This window comes from Scyliorhinus torazame, chromosome 17 (genome assembly GCF_047496885.1).
Source record: "Scyliorhinus torazame isolate Kashiwa2021f chromosome 17, sScyTor2.1, whole genome shotgun sequence".
NCBI classification, from domain to species: domain Eukaryota; kingdom Metazoa; phylum Chordata; class Chondrichthyes; order Carcharhiniformes; family Scyliorhinidae; genus Scyliorhinus; species Scyliorhinus torazame.
This window is the reverse complement of record NC_092723.1, coordinates 130,083,588-130,096,593: the sequence shown is the minus strand read 5'-3', so window position 1 is coordinate 130,096,593 and position 13,006 is coordinate 130,083,588. Positions and strand designations below refer to the sequence as shown.

At 48.6% G+C, this 13,006-nt stretch overlaps 1 protein-coding gene across 2 annotated transcripts in view; it reads left to right on the top strand.

The window, feature by feature from the left end:
* gaa2 (alpha glucosidase 2) overlaps positions 1–13,006 on the top strand; it is a 118,788-nt gene that overhangs the window by 95,873 nt on the left and 9,909 nt on the right. For both annotated transcript variants that reach the window (XM_072481025.1, XM_072481023.1), the window contains exons 14-16: positions 2,527–2,678; positions 5,043–5,191; positions 7,476–7,617. In XM_072481025.1, the coding sequence (XP_072337126.1) occupies positions 2,527–2,678; positions 5,043–5,191; positions 7,476–7,617 (443 nt within the window). The remainder of the gene's footprint in view (positions 1–2,526; positions 2,679–5,042; positions 5,192–7,475; positions 7,618–13,006) is intronic.

Sequence of the window (13,006 nt, the reverse complement as noted above, 5' to 3'; positions counted from 1 at the left end):
AGATGGTGGCGCCCATGGGCCGCAAGTAGGGGTTGCAGGAACACTGGGCCTAGATACAGCAGCGATCGACCGGACCTGGCACACTGCAGCGAAATGTTCCTTCTTCCCGCAGGTCTTGCAGATTGCACGCCGCACCGGGCAGCGCTGCCGGGGGTGCTTTGCTTGCCCGCAGAAATAGCATTTGGGCCCCCTGGGGTTGGCTGGCTGCCGCGCAGCACAGGCTTGGGGTTGGCTGGGGGCGGCCGCTGGTGGGGCCCATGATGCCCATGAGGGCGCCGTACGGTTGGGGCTGTACGACTGCACGTTACGGGAGGCTACCGTTAGCGAGTTTGGAGTTGCCTGGTCGCGGCGAGGTCGAGCATACCCCCTTATAATAGGCGCTGGCGGACGTACGCCGACCCCATGCCCGTAACAAAAGCGTCCCTGATTAAGAGTTCTGTATGTTCAGCGGCCAAAACTGCCTGGCAATCGCAGCTCCTCGTCAGGATGTGCAGGGCACGCCATAAATCGTCTAATGACTCACTGGGGAGTTGCTGCCTCGTGGACAGGAGGTGTCTGGTGTAGAGTTTGTTGATCGGCCGGATATAGTGTCCTTTCAGAAGCTCCATAGCTTCAGGGTAAGTGGGCGCATCCCGGATAAGGGGAAATATCTCGGAGCTCACCCGTGAGTACAGGATCTGGAGCTTCTGTGTGTCCAAGGGTTATTCAGTCGCTGATCCGAGGTAGCTTTCGAAGCAGGCTAGCCAGTGGCCTAAGGCCGACGTGGCGTTGGCTGCTTGCGGGTGCAGCTGAAGGCAATCTGGCTTGATGATTAGTTCCATCGCTGTAATATCTCTGCTTAATAAATTGATGCACTATCAATTACGACGAGACGAGAGTAGAGAGTAATCGAGGCTTTAACAGACTTTGAAAGATGCCCTCGTACCAACGGGATATGGCGCTCGACTCATCGATCGACAGTTCCAACGCGCCACAGCAAAAAACCGCACCGACCTCCTCAGAAGACAAACATGGGACACAAACGACAGAGTACCCTTCGTCGTCCAGTACTTTCCCGGAGCGGAGAAACTACGGCATCTTCTTCACAGCCTTCAACACGTCATCGATGAAGATGAACATCTTGCCAAGGTCATCCCCACACCCCCACTACTTGTCTTCAAACAACCGCGCAACCTCAAACAAACCATTGTTTGCAGCAAACTACCCAGCCTTCAGAACAGTGACCACGACACCACACAACCCTGTCATGGCAATCTCTGCAAGACGCGCCAGATCATCGACATGGATACCACTATTACACGTGAGAACACCACCCACCAGGTACGCGGTACATACTCGTGCAACTCGGCCAACGTTGTCTACCTCATACGCTGCAGGAAAGGATGTCCCGAAGCGTGGTACATTGGCGAGACCATGCAGATGCTGCGACAACGAATGAACGGACATTGCGCGACAATCACCAGGCAGGAATGTTCCCTTCCAGTCGGGGAACACTTCAGCAGTCAAGGGCATTCAGCCTCTGATCTCCGGGTAAGCGTTCTCCAAGGCGGCCTTCAGGACGCGCGACAACGCAGAATCGCCGAGCAGAAGCTTATAGCCAAGTTCCACACACATGAGTGCGGCCTCAACCGGGACCTGGGATTCATGTCGCATTACATTCATCCCCCACCATCTGGCCTGCGAAATCCTACCAACTGTCCTGGCTTGACACAATTCACACCTCTTTAACATGGGGTTATCCAATCTCTGGATCTGTAAAGATTTGATCACCTGCTAATGCTCACATTCCAAGCATTGTCTGGCATCTTTGAATTTGTCTATATATATGTTTCTGGAACATAGCTCTTCATTCACCTGAGGAAGGAGCAGCGCTCCGAAAGCTAGTGACATCGAAACAAACCTGTTGGACTTTAACCTGGTGTTGTAAGACTTCTTACGAGGCTTTATTAAACAGTGATGTGTGGCCTCCTGATTCTGGGAGCAGCTCGGTGTGCGCACACATTTATACTCCGCCTACTGGGTGGAGCCAGCAGGCAGGGATCTACCCCCGTACCTGTAGTACAGGAGCCTTACCGTATTACCTCTAATAACAACTAATTATACAATCAGTGGTGACTACCACACTGATGAAGTGGAAGTCTGTTACTCCAAGAATGGTGAGTGATCCAACGATGGTTTCACCGCAGCTGTAACTTCAACCAAGAGATGTCAACTTTTTAAATCTTGATTTTCAAACATTCCAAAACAAAGTGCTTGCAGGTCGTATTTGGAAGCTTTATCAATTAATAAAGCGTGGGTCGCAAAGATCGGCCGGGTTGGGTCCCGAAGGTTGGCTGGTTGGTAAAAATGGGTCCCCACAAAAAAAGTTTGAAAAACTGCTTGGGCCTAAATTCTGGAATTCGATCCTCAAATCTCTCCACTTTTCCCTCTTCAAGATACCTACCCCTTCGGTCAACCTGTCCTAATATCATCCTATGTGGCTTGGCGTTATCACCCCCTGAACCTCTGAACCTTTCTATTCTGCAGGAATCCTGAACTTCAATATGTTTGGAATTCCTCTTGTGGGAGCAGATATTTGTGGATTTAGAGGGAGTACCACAGAGGAATTGTGTATCCGATGGATGCAGCTTGGTGCCTTCTACCCATTCTCGCGAAACCACAATGTCGAAAAGGAGAAGGTTGTGAGGAGTTTGCAGGATATATTTGTGTTTATGTTTAGATATATATGAAACCAATAACTGAAAAGCTGCAGTAAGAGATTGCAATTATAAAGCACCTTTCACAACCTCATGAGGTCAATCATCTCAGTCCCAGGATTCGGCCCTCTGGTGATTGTCAGTGAGGAGTTTGCACTTTCTTCCCGTGTCTGCGTGGGCTTCCTCCAGGTGCTCCGGTTTCCTCCCACAGTCAAAAGATGTGCAGGTTAGCTGGATTGGCCATGCTAAAATTGCCCCTTCGTGTCCAAAGATGTGCAGATTAGATAGGGTCAGGGAGTGGGCCTGGGCAGGGTGTTGTTTCGGAAGGTCAGTGCAGACTCAGTGGGTCAAATGACTTCCTTCTGCACTGTAGAGATTCTATGATTCTATGCTTCATCAGTGACCTTCCTTCCATCATAAGGTCAGAAATGGTGATGAATGTACAATGTTCAGCACCATTCATGAATTCTCAGGTACTGAACTGCCCATGCCCATGTGCAGCAACCTGGACAATATCCAGGTTTGGGTTGACAAGTGACAAGTAACATTCATGCCACAGAAGTGCCAGACAATGGCCTTTTCTAACAAAAGAGAATCTAACCATTACTCTGTGACATTCAATGTCATTACTATCACTGAAATCCCCCACTATCAACATCCAGGGGATTACCATTGACCAGACACTGAACTAGACTAGCCATATAAATACTGTGGCTACAAGAGCAAGCTAAAGGATAGGAATTCTGCAGCAAGTAACTCACCTCTTGAATGCCAAAAGCCTGTCCACCATCTACAAGATGGTGGGTCCAGGACAAAGCAGCCTGCTTGATTGGTACTCTTTCTACAAACGTTCACTCCCTCTCCACCAACAAAAGGCTCCTTACAGCATCTTCCAAACCCACCACCCCTGTTCTCCAGAAGAACCAGAGCAGCAGATACCAGGCAACACCACCAGCTGCAAGTTCCTCTCCAAGCCACTCACCATGCCGAGTTGGAAATATATTGCCCTTCCTTTACTGTCGCTGGGTCAAAATCCTGGAACTCCCTCCCTAACAGCACTATGGGTATAACTGCACCACAGCAACTGCAGCAGTTCAAGAAGGCAGCTCACCACCATCTTCTCAAGGGGAGTTAGGGATGGGCAATAAATGTTGGTCTAGCCAGCAAAGCACACATCCCCTAAATTAATTTTAAAACACTATTGTGATGTTGGAAACATACCAGCCCATTTGCAAACTGCAAGGGGCCACAAACAGCAATGAGTTAAATTACCAGATAATTTACTTTTGTGATGTTGGTTGAGGGAAAATGGTTGGCCGGGACACCGAGGAGAACTCCTCTGTCAAGAGTGCCACAGAATTTGTGGCTTCCATCTGTGGGTTCGATGGGACCTCAGCTGAATATGATCTATGAATGTCTCGGCCAAAAGGTGCAGTGTTTCTTTATTACTGTACTGGGAGTATCAGATCAGATAGTCCATGCCAGCATTTGCTCATCAGCTCAAGAGTTCAGGTGATGTCTTTGTTGGGGGGATCACTCTTGGGTTTCCTCCCATGTGGAGTGAAGGGGTGCAGGGCTAATTTAGCTACCCCAGTGTGCTCCTGATTTAGCTAAGCAACTATAGGCAGTCTGCCTTCTGAGAGACCAGGCACTCTCTCATACCAAGTCAAGCAATAGCACTTTCACATTCTGAGGTGGGACTTCCCTTACTCGCCCTGAACACTGGAGGAGCTCCAACTGCCCACATTGGGAGTTGGCATCTAGTAGCAATCACGCAAGCCAGAGTCTCCTCTTTCTAGTGAAAGTTATAGCCAGAGGGACTATTCCAGAGTCTGCAGTTAAAGCAACCCTTCCATCACTACACTAAATTCAGCGTTTATCGGACATACAGTCCAACATGGGCAGCAGAATTGGAGAGCAAAATGCTATCCTCTGAATTCTCCCCCTTCTATCTCCTTTCTGCAGGATAATATCCAGTTTACCCAAGCAATGGCTCCGAGATCAGAGTCTCCGGAAAGCTGGGGGGAAACCTGTGACATTGAACCCGATGGTGCTCTGCCTAACTGCCCTGCCGCCTGTCAATATTTTGGATTAAAAATGACTTATTGAACCATAGATTGGTTACAGCACAGAAGGAGGTCATGTGGCTTACTGTACCAGCTCTCTACAGAAGCAGCTTAGCCAGTCCCACCCTTTCCCCAGAGCCTGCAGATATTTTCTCTCCAGATATTTATCCGATGCCCTTTTGAAATTTTGCCATGCACCCCCCAAGTCAAGGTCATTAATATAGAGTAAGAATTTAGCCGTTGACTCTGTAATTAATGTTGAAAGTTTTTTTTTTTCCAGGCTCAGGACCCTATGGCTTTCAGTGAATCTGCTCAGGAAGCAATGAAATGTGCTCTCCTTCTCCGCTACACTCTGTTCCCATACCTCTACACGCTCTTTCATCGCTCGCATGTCCTCGGAGAAACAGTTGCCAGAGCAATTCTCTTTGAGTAAGTTGCTGCTTATCGTTCCCTGATATTCACCTCTTTCCAGATGGTCTAGGGGTTTCAGTCTCTGCTATTGAATCAGTTTTCCAGTTTTGGGTGATTTCCCAGTCTGGTTGGTCCAATGATGGTCCATAGTTTCTATCTAAAGGATGGCAACATGTAATAAAGTTATTCAGCCGGATTCTCAATTCCTGAGACTATGGGCATGATTCTCCGGAGAGATTTCGAAGTGTGCTCGTGAGCAGGAATTGCCGCGAGCTTCCCGGCGCTTGGCCCAGCGAGGCTGGCAAAGCTATTTAACCTTAATTGATCCACTTAACAAGGCCTCACGGGCTTCTCGCCACAAATGACGGCTCGCCAGCTGATTTACTGGCATCGCACTCGCCAGCCCCCTGCTAACAAGGTCGAACAGCTCTTAAGCTGCACTTGCTCAGCCAACCCCAGTCTGCTCACAATAATGGCGCCGAGGAGGCCAGCCCCAAGATTTGGGGATGCTGACCTGGGGAGGCTCCTGGTCATGGTGGAGACCAGGAGGGATGCCCTGTTTCCCCCGGGGGCCCTCGGAGGGCGAGCCACACGGCAGCCAGTGCTGCATGAGACCGTGGTGACGGCAGCAGACGGCTCGGGGAGTGTTACCAGGAGGACTGGCCTTCAGTGCCGGAAGAAGGTCAACGACCTATACCGGACAGCATAAATGAGTATAGACCCCCACCTCCACAACACTGAACCACGCGTGTGGCTAACGATGCCCTCTCAGTGTCTCCTCAGGAAAAGCTCCCCCATAATCGGCAGACTGGCGGTGGGCTGCTAGACTTGAGAATCCTCATTTCCTTCAAGGAGCTTGTCCTGGAGGCTCCGCTGCTGCAATGTCCACTTCCATGAGCAGCTCCAGCTCATACAGCCTCAGTGCATCCCCCAGGGTTGCGGCGACTAGGAGGAAGGCCACCATTGCTGGTCGTATTCCAATTTCCTTTGTCCGCAGTGGGTGAAAGACCCAACATGTTAGTATACCTCTCTGTCCAACCAGGTCCACCGGGCTACACTGTGGCCCGGCTAGCACTGTGGACCCTGCCCCTGCATGTCCGACCCTGCACCCCTGGCCCCATCGGTTCCCGGCACTATGGGGGGCCTTTGGCCCTGGAGTCCGTCCCTGCTGCCAGAGGTACCGTCAGCTGGCACTGCCCTTGCCAACGGTACACTCCACGGTCCCCGACCCCCTGTAGGGGCTACTCTGGGCATTGCCCTTGCGTGGGCCATGACATGCCCCGCCTGTGGGTGGCGGCTGGTCTGGGGGGGGGGAGGGTGGCGTGATGGAGGGTGGGCTGCGGGGGTGGGAGCTGGGGTGGTGGGTGAGGGCACCCATACGGCCGGTGGCACTCTGCAGAACGAGGGGCTAAGGTGGGTGGTCAGTGGGGTGCACAGCAAGATGGATGCCTTGCAGGCCGCGGCAATGGAAGTCCATGCCTGGTCAACCCAGGTCCCATGGAGGGTCACCCCTGCCCCACGGCTGGATCCCCCTGGCCCACATCCGATTCTTTACCCCCACCCCCCCCTTCCAGTCAGCCCGGCCAGTGTCAGGACTGGCAGCCCATGGTCCTACTCCTCTCCCTCCCTGATCAGCCGCGGCGCCTGTTTCTGATTTTTAAAAGCACAAGTGAACCACGCCGTCGGGAATCCCCCCAGTGGTAGCGGAGCATCGCGGAGGCCCTGGACAAGCTCGCTAATGTTATGCAAATAGCATTTATTGTACGTGTGGAGTGGAATGCATTGACGCCTCTGTCGAGGTACCAGAGAATTGAAATTTGGTGTGAACCCTGCACCCGCCACAATTCCAGCGTCAAAACTGATTCTCCGCCCAATCGCCTTTCCCGATTTCGGTGTCAGCTGACTGAGAATCCCGCCTGTTATGTTTTTCCATTATTGTCCTGAAGATTGCTTTTCCCTGATCCTTCCCCATGTCTGATTGACTGTGTCCTGGTCCAAACCTAGCAGGAGGTGGGCATGTTACTCTAAAAACAGCAGCGAATGGGGTCGGGATCACCAACCAATGTCTTAGCCTCTCCAAGTGTAAATTCTGCTTGTACAGCGATAATGAATAAAATCCCCATCCTGACTATCTCTGAACACTGTGTCCAATAGTTACGTCCCGGGACCCCACTTCAGTTAATTCCCAGAATGAGGCACTGCTCCAGGGCAAGTGGCTGAGGTGCAATTTGCTTGTGGAGAACTTTGTGGGGGGTTTTTGGCAGGTGACTTTCTGAAGTTGCTCCTTATTTTTCCAATTCAGGTTTCCTGAAGATAGAAACACTTACTCCATCGACAGACAGTTTCTGTGGGGTAGCAGCCTCCTCATTAGCCCAGTGTTAGAGCCAGGGGCAGTCTCTATCACCGCATACTTCCCCAAAGGGATTTGGTACAACTTTTACACAGTAAGTATGGGCTTCCAGTCAATCAGTGAGTATGGAGGAAGGAACAGTGTGCTGTTATGGGGCACGGTTTAGAGAACCCCAAAGTGTATCATGGAGTTCACCTGACCTACAACTTTTAATAGATTGTGGTCTGGGGAGCACACGGCCCACTTTACAGCAGAAATGGAAAAGTATTATTTAAAGCAAAACAATGTTTATTCTATGAACGCAAGTTAAACTTTTTAAAACATACAGTGAACATCTTAGCAACCATCAATTCAAATACAACCCCCAAAGAATACAACATTAAGTAATCCTTAATAACTTCCCAAACAACATCCAGAAGACAAAAGAAACACATTTTAACAGAAGCATATCAGGTTTACTTCACTACTGAAAACATTTATAATTCTGAATTCACAAAATGATCAAGAGATAGTCTTTTCATGGCAGAGAGAACAACAGTACACCTGCTTTGTCTGGCTTCAGCTCTAACACTGAAAACAAAACCAAAAAAGAAACAGACACACCCAAGCTTTTCTCAGAGTGAAACTAAAAAGCAGAGCCAGAGCTCAGCTCCACCCAGACTCTGACATCAGTGCAGTAACATGAGCATTCAAACATTTCTTAAAGTGACATTCTCATGACAGTGCTGGTGAAGAAAGACCTTCTGAGCACTGGCCATGAAGTGGTTTGTGGTTTAATTGCAGAACCTAATCCTGCCCCCACCCATGTTACTAACTCTGTTTGGAACTATAAAGGTTTGATCACAAGATCTCATGCCTCCAACCAGCCTGACAAATCAAAAAGTATTTTCCCATTTTTCAATGATTTACTTACTAATAATAATCGCTTATTGTCATGAGTAGGCTTCAATGAAGTTACTGTGTAAAGCCCCTAGTCACCACATTCCAGCGCCTGTTCGCGGAGGTTGGTACGGGAATTGAACCCGCGCTGCTGGCATTGTTCTGCATTACAAGCCAGGTATTTAGCCCACTGTGCTAAACCAGCCCCTAATAAACAGAATTGGATATGGAGGATGGATTTTTTAAAACGTTACTATGATTTGGTTTCTGCTGATTGCTGCTCACAGCAATGTCTGCAAATTCTGACTTAATTATGACCAGATAGAGGTCTTTAACATTGTGATTGTTTTGATGGGGTAGATGTGGAGAGAAAGTTTCCACTTGAGAGAATTCAAAACTAAGTGTTATAAGTACAGCTTTGACAAAGAGTCATCCAGATTCAAAATGTTAGTTCCCCTTTCTCTCCACGGATGCTGTCTGTCCTGCTGAGATAATAATAACCCTTTATTGTCACAAGTATGAAGTTACTGTGAAAAGACCCTTTGTCCAGTATTTTCTGTTTTGTTATAAATACAAGATAGTCATTACAACACAGGAGGCCAGTCAGCTCAAAGCGTCTATGCCAGCTCTTGGTAGAGCAATTTAATCAGCCCCATTGCCCTGCTTTATCCTGGTAGTCCCGCAACTTTATTTCCCTCAAACATCCATACATATTTCTTTTTGAAATCGTTCATCATCTCTACTTCCACCACCCTCATTATCTCAGATCGTTACCACTTGCTGTATAAAAAAAATCTTCTTCACATCCCCACTCCCTGCATCTCTTCCCCAAAACCTTAATTCTATGTTGTTTTGTCCGTTGGCTAATGGGAACAACTTTTCTTTGCCTACCTTATCAAAACCTGTCATAATCTTGTACGTCTCTATCAAATCTCTTCTCAATCTCCTTTGGTCCAAGGGGACCAACCTCAGCTTCTCTAACTGAACCTTGTAGCGAAGTTCTCTCCTCCCTGGATCCAGTCTGGCAAATCTCCTTTGCGCCCTCTCGCGGACCCTCACTCCTTAAAGTGTGATGACCAGAACTAGATGCAATACTCTAGTTTGGGGCCTAACCAGAGCTTTATACAGGTTCAATATAACTTCTCGGATTTTGTACTCAATATCTCTGTTTATTAAGCCCAAGATCCCATTTGCTTTGCTAGTTACTCTCTCAATACGTCCGACCACTTTCAAAGATCTAAGCACAGAAACCCCCAGATCCCCCTGTCCCAGTATAGTCTTTACTACTGTCATTTAGTCTAGATCACCTCCCTCTATCCCTCTAACAAATACATCACCACACACCTATCTGTCCACTCTGATAGCCTGCCTGTGTCCTCTTATAATGACTTGGTATAATCCTCACTGTTTGTCATGGCTTTAAGTTTGATGTCATTGGCAAATGTTGAATTTTTTTCTCCAATATCCAAGTGATTCACATAAATATTGTAAATATTGCCCTAGCACTGAACATACGGGAGCACTACAGTTCGAAAAAACAGCCATTTACCTGCTATTTTCTGTTCTTTAGCCAATTTTTAAAATTCAAGCTGGCATTGACCCTCCTATTCGTGGAGCCTCAATTTTGTTAACTAGCCTTTTATGTGGTACTTTGTCGATGCTTTCTTCAAATCCAAATAGACAACATCCTTTACATTCTCTTCATGATCTTCTTTGTTCCTTCATCACAAAATTCCCAATTAATCAAGCACGGTCAGCCTTTCACAACTCCGTGCTGTCTCGTCTTAATTAACTGAAACCGCTCCCAGGTGCCTGGTGTTTTGTGTTCCCTGATTATTTTTTAAAAAATAAACATTTTATTAAGGCATTTATAAATTTTTAACAATTTCAAGAGGAAAAACAATAAAATAAATAATCCCCACCCAACCAACGACCACACCCAGCCAACATGGCTTACATACACAGTTCCCCAGCCCCCTTCCCCCACTTACTAATCCCGCCTCAACCATCCCCTCCCCCCTACCTCCCTCCCTCCCCCCTACCTCCCTCCCTCCCTAACCCCCTCCCCCCTTTTTGTATCTGGTGACAGCTTAATTTTCCCCAAAGAAGTCGCTAAACGGCTGCCACCTCCGGGTCAACCCTAGCATCGATTGTCTCCGGGCGAACTTGATCTTCTCAAGCCTGAGAAACCTGGCCATATCACTAACCCATACCCCCGATTTCGGGGGCTCCGAGTCCCTCCACGCCAATAAGATCCGTCTCCAGGCTACCAGGGAGGCAAAGGCCAAAGTATCAGCCTCTCTTGCCCCCTGGACACCCGGGTCTTCCGACATACCCTTGCCTTCAACACCGTGGACATGACACCAGCAAATCCTTGCCAGATTCCCTTAAGCTTCAGACATGCCTAAAACATGTGGACATGATTCGCGGACCCTCCTGCACAGATTCGCGGGCCCTCCCGCAGTGTTCCCTGATTATTGTTTATAAAACCTTACCCACCACTGATATTAAACTGACCGGCCTGTAATCACTTAGAACGTCTTTACACCCTTTCTTGAAAACGCTTGTCACAATTTGCCATTCTTCGATCCTATGGCACCTCCTCTGTATCAAGGGAAGATTGGAATATTATAGCAAGCCCATCCACTACAATCATTTCTATTTCATTTAGCAACCTGGAATATAATCCATGTGGACCAGGTGATCTATCCACTCTAAACATAGATAGCCTTTCCAGTAAATCTCTATCAATTTTCACCCCATCCATTTTCTCCACCATCTCTGCTTCTACTGATATTTTGTCAGCATTCTCTTCCTTCGTAAACACCAATGCAAAGTCCTCATTAAGCACCCTAACTTGCCCTGCATGTCTAAATATATATCACCCACTTTTGTTCACCCCAACTCTTATTATCCACTTACTATTTACAAGTCAGGAGAAGACTTTCGGGTTTCCTATTACATTAGTTTCCATTCTATTCTCATATTCTCTTTTTGGCAGTCTTATTTTCCTTTTCACCTCTCCTCTGAACTTATTGTATTTGGCCTGAATCTTACTTGAAGAAATCACCTAACAGGACCATACATACTCTTTTATGATTCATCATACTCTCTATCTACCTTCTTATCTAAGAAACCCTGGCTTTGGTTCATCTATCTGCCGTCCTTGTTGGAATGTACCTAATTGGTCCTTAAACATCTCCTCTATAAAGATCACCCATTGTTCTGTCAATTGTTCATCCAGTTTTACCCTGGCTAGCTTCCTTCATCCAGGTTCTACTTTAGATTGTTTCTTGATTTTCTCCATTGCCATCTAAACTTTATAATACAATGATCGCATTTACCTGACAGATCACCCCATGGACACATTGACTGGATTCTACGATCCCCAACGCCAAAATAGTGTTCGGCGAGGGGGCGGTGAATCCCCGATGACGCCCAAATCAGGGGCGGTGACTCTTTCGCGATGCTCCACCCCCTGAAAAGTAGCCTACTCTAGGAGTACGGTGCACGCCATATCCACGGCCTCAGGCCAAGGCCCGCACCGCGATGCTCCGTCCCCGACCGGCCGAGTTCCCGACGGCGTGGGACACGTGTGGTCTCACCCGTCGTGAACTCAGCGTGGTGGCTGCGGTCTCAGTCCGGCACCGCCACAGTTGGAGGGCCGATCCGTGGGCAAGGGGGGCTTCATTCGGGGCTGTGGGCACTGGGCGGGCAGTCTGGGGCGCGCGAGCGGCCGAAGGGGGGTACTATTTTTTCGCGTCCCAGGTCCACGGGCCGAGTCCGCCATGAAGCACGGCGCAGCTGCTGCAGCCGCCGCCGTGCACATGTGCAGCCACGGACCCGGCAATGCTCTAGGCCGTATCGGCAGTTAGAGCTGGGAACTGTGCGCTGCCTCCCTGCTAGCACCCCCCCCCCCCCCCCGAACTTGTGCCAGTTTTCCTGCATAAAACACCACCATTTTCACACCGGCGTGGGGACTTAGTCTCCCAAACGGAGAATCCAGCCCATGGTCACTTGACCCACCTCATTCCCCAGCACCATCTACGGCTATATCTCCTTCCTAGTTGGACTGAGAACATGCAGGTCAGGGAAGTTCTCCTGAACATATTTCAGAAATTCCTCCCACTCTTTACCCTTCACAATAAATTAGGAGATTAACTCAGACTGTAGTTCGAATTTGGGACTCGCTACCCCAGGAATGGTTTGAAAAAGAAACTTAGCTGCTTTCAGAAGGAAGCTAGATGAGCACAAGACGAGAAAAGGGATTTGCTAAAAAGTTGAGATGAGCTCAATGGGAGGAGACATGTGCACCAGCACAGGTTGGTTGTCCATGATGGCCTGTTTCTGTGTGTTTCAATGTGATTCCAGGAAAATCCTGGAAAGTTGGCAACTTGACACCATTCACCTGAATGAACTTGCCACTGGGGTCAATGGCTAAGGATTATATGGGTAACACCAAGTCCATATTTGTCATTCAATGAAATGCAGCAAACTCAATTTAACTGGGAATTCTTTACTGGGGCTCCCTGAGGTGGACGTCAAAGTTCACATGGCAGTATCCAAAGAAGAGCTGGGTAGCCTCCATGGTGCCTTGGGGCCAA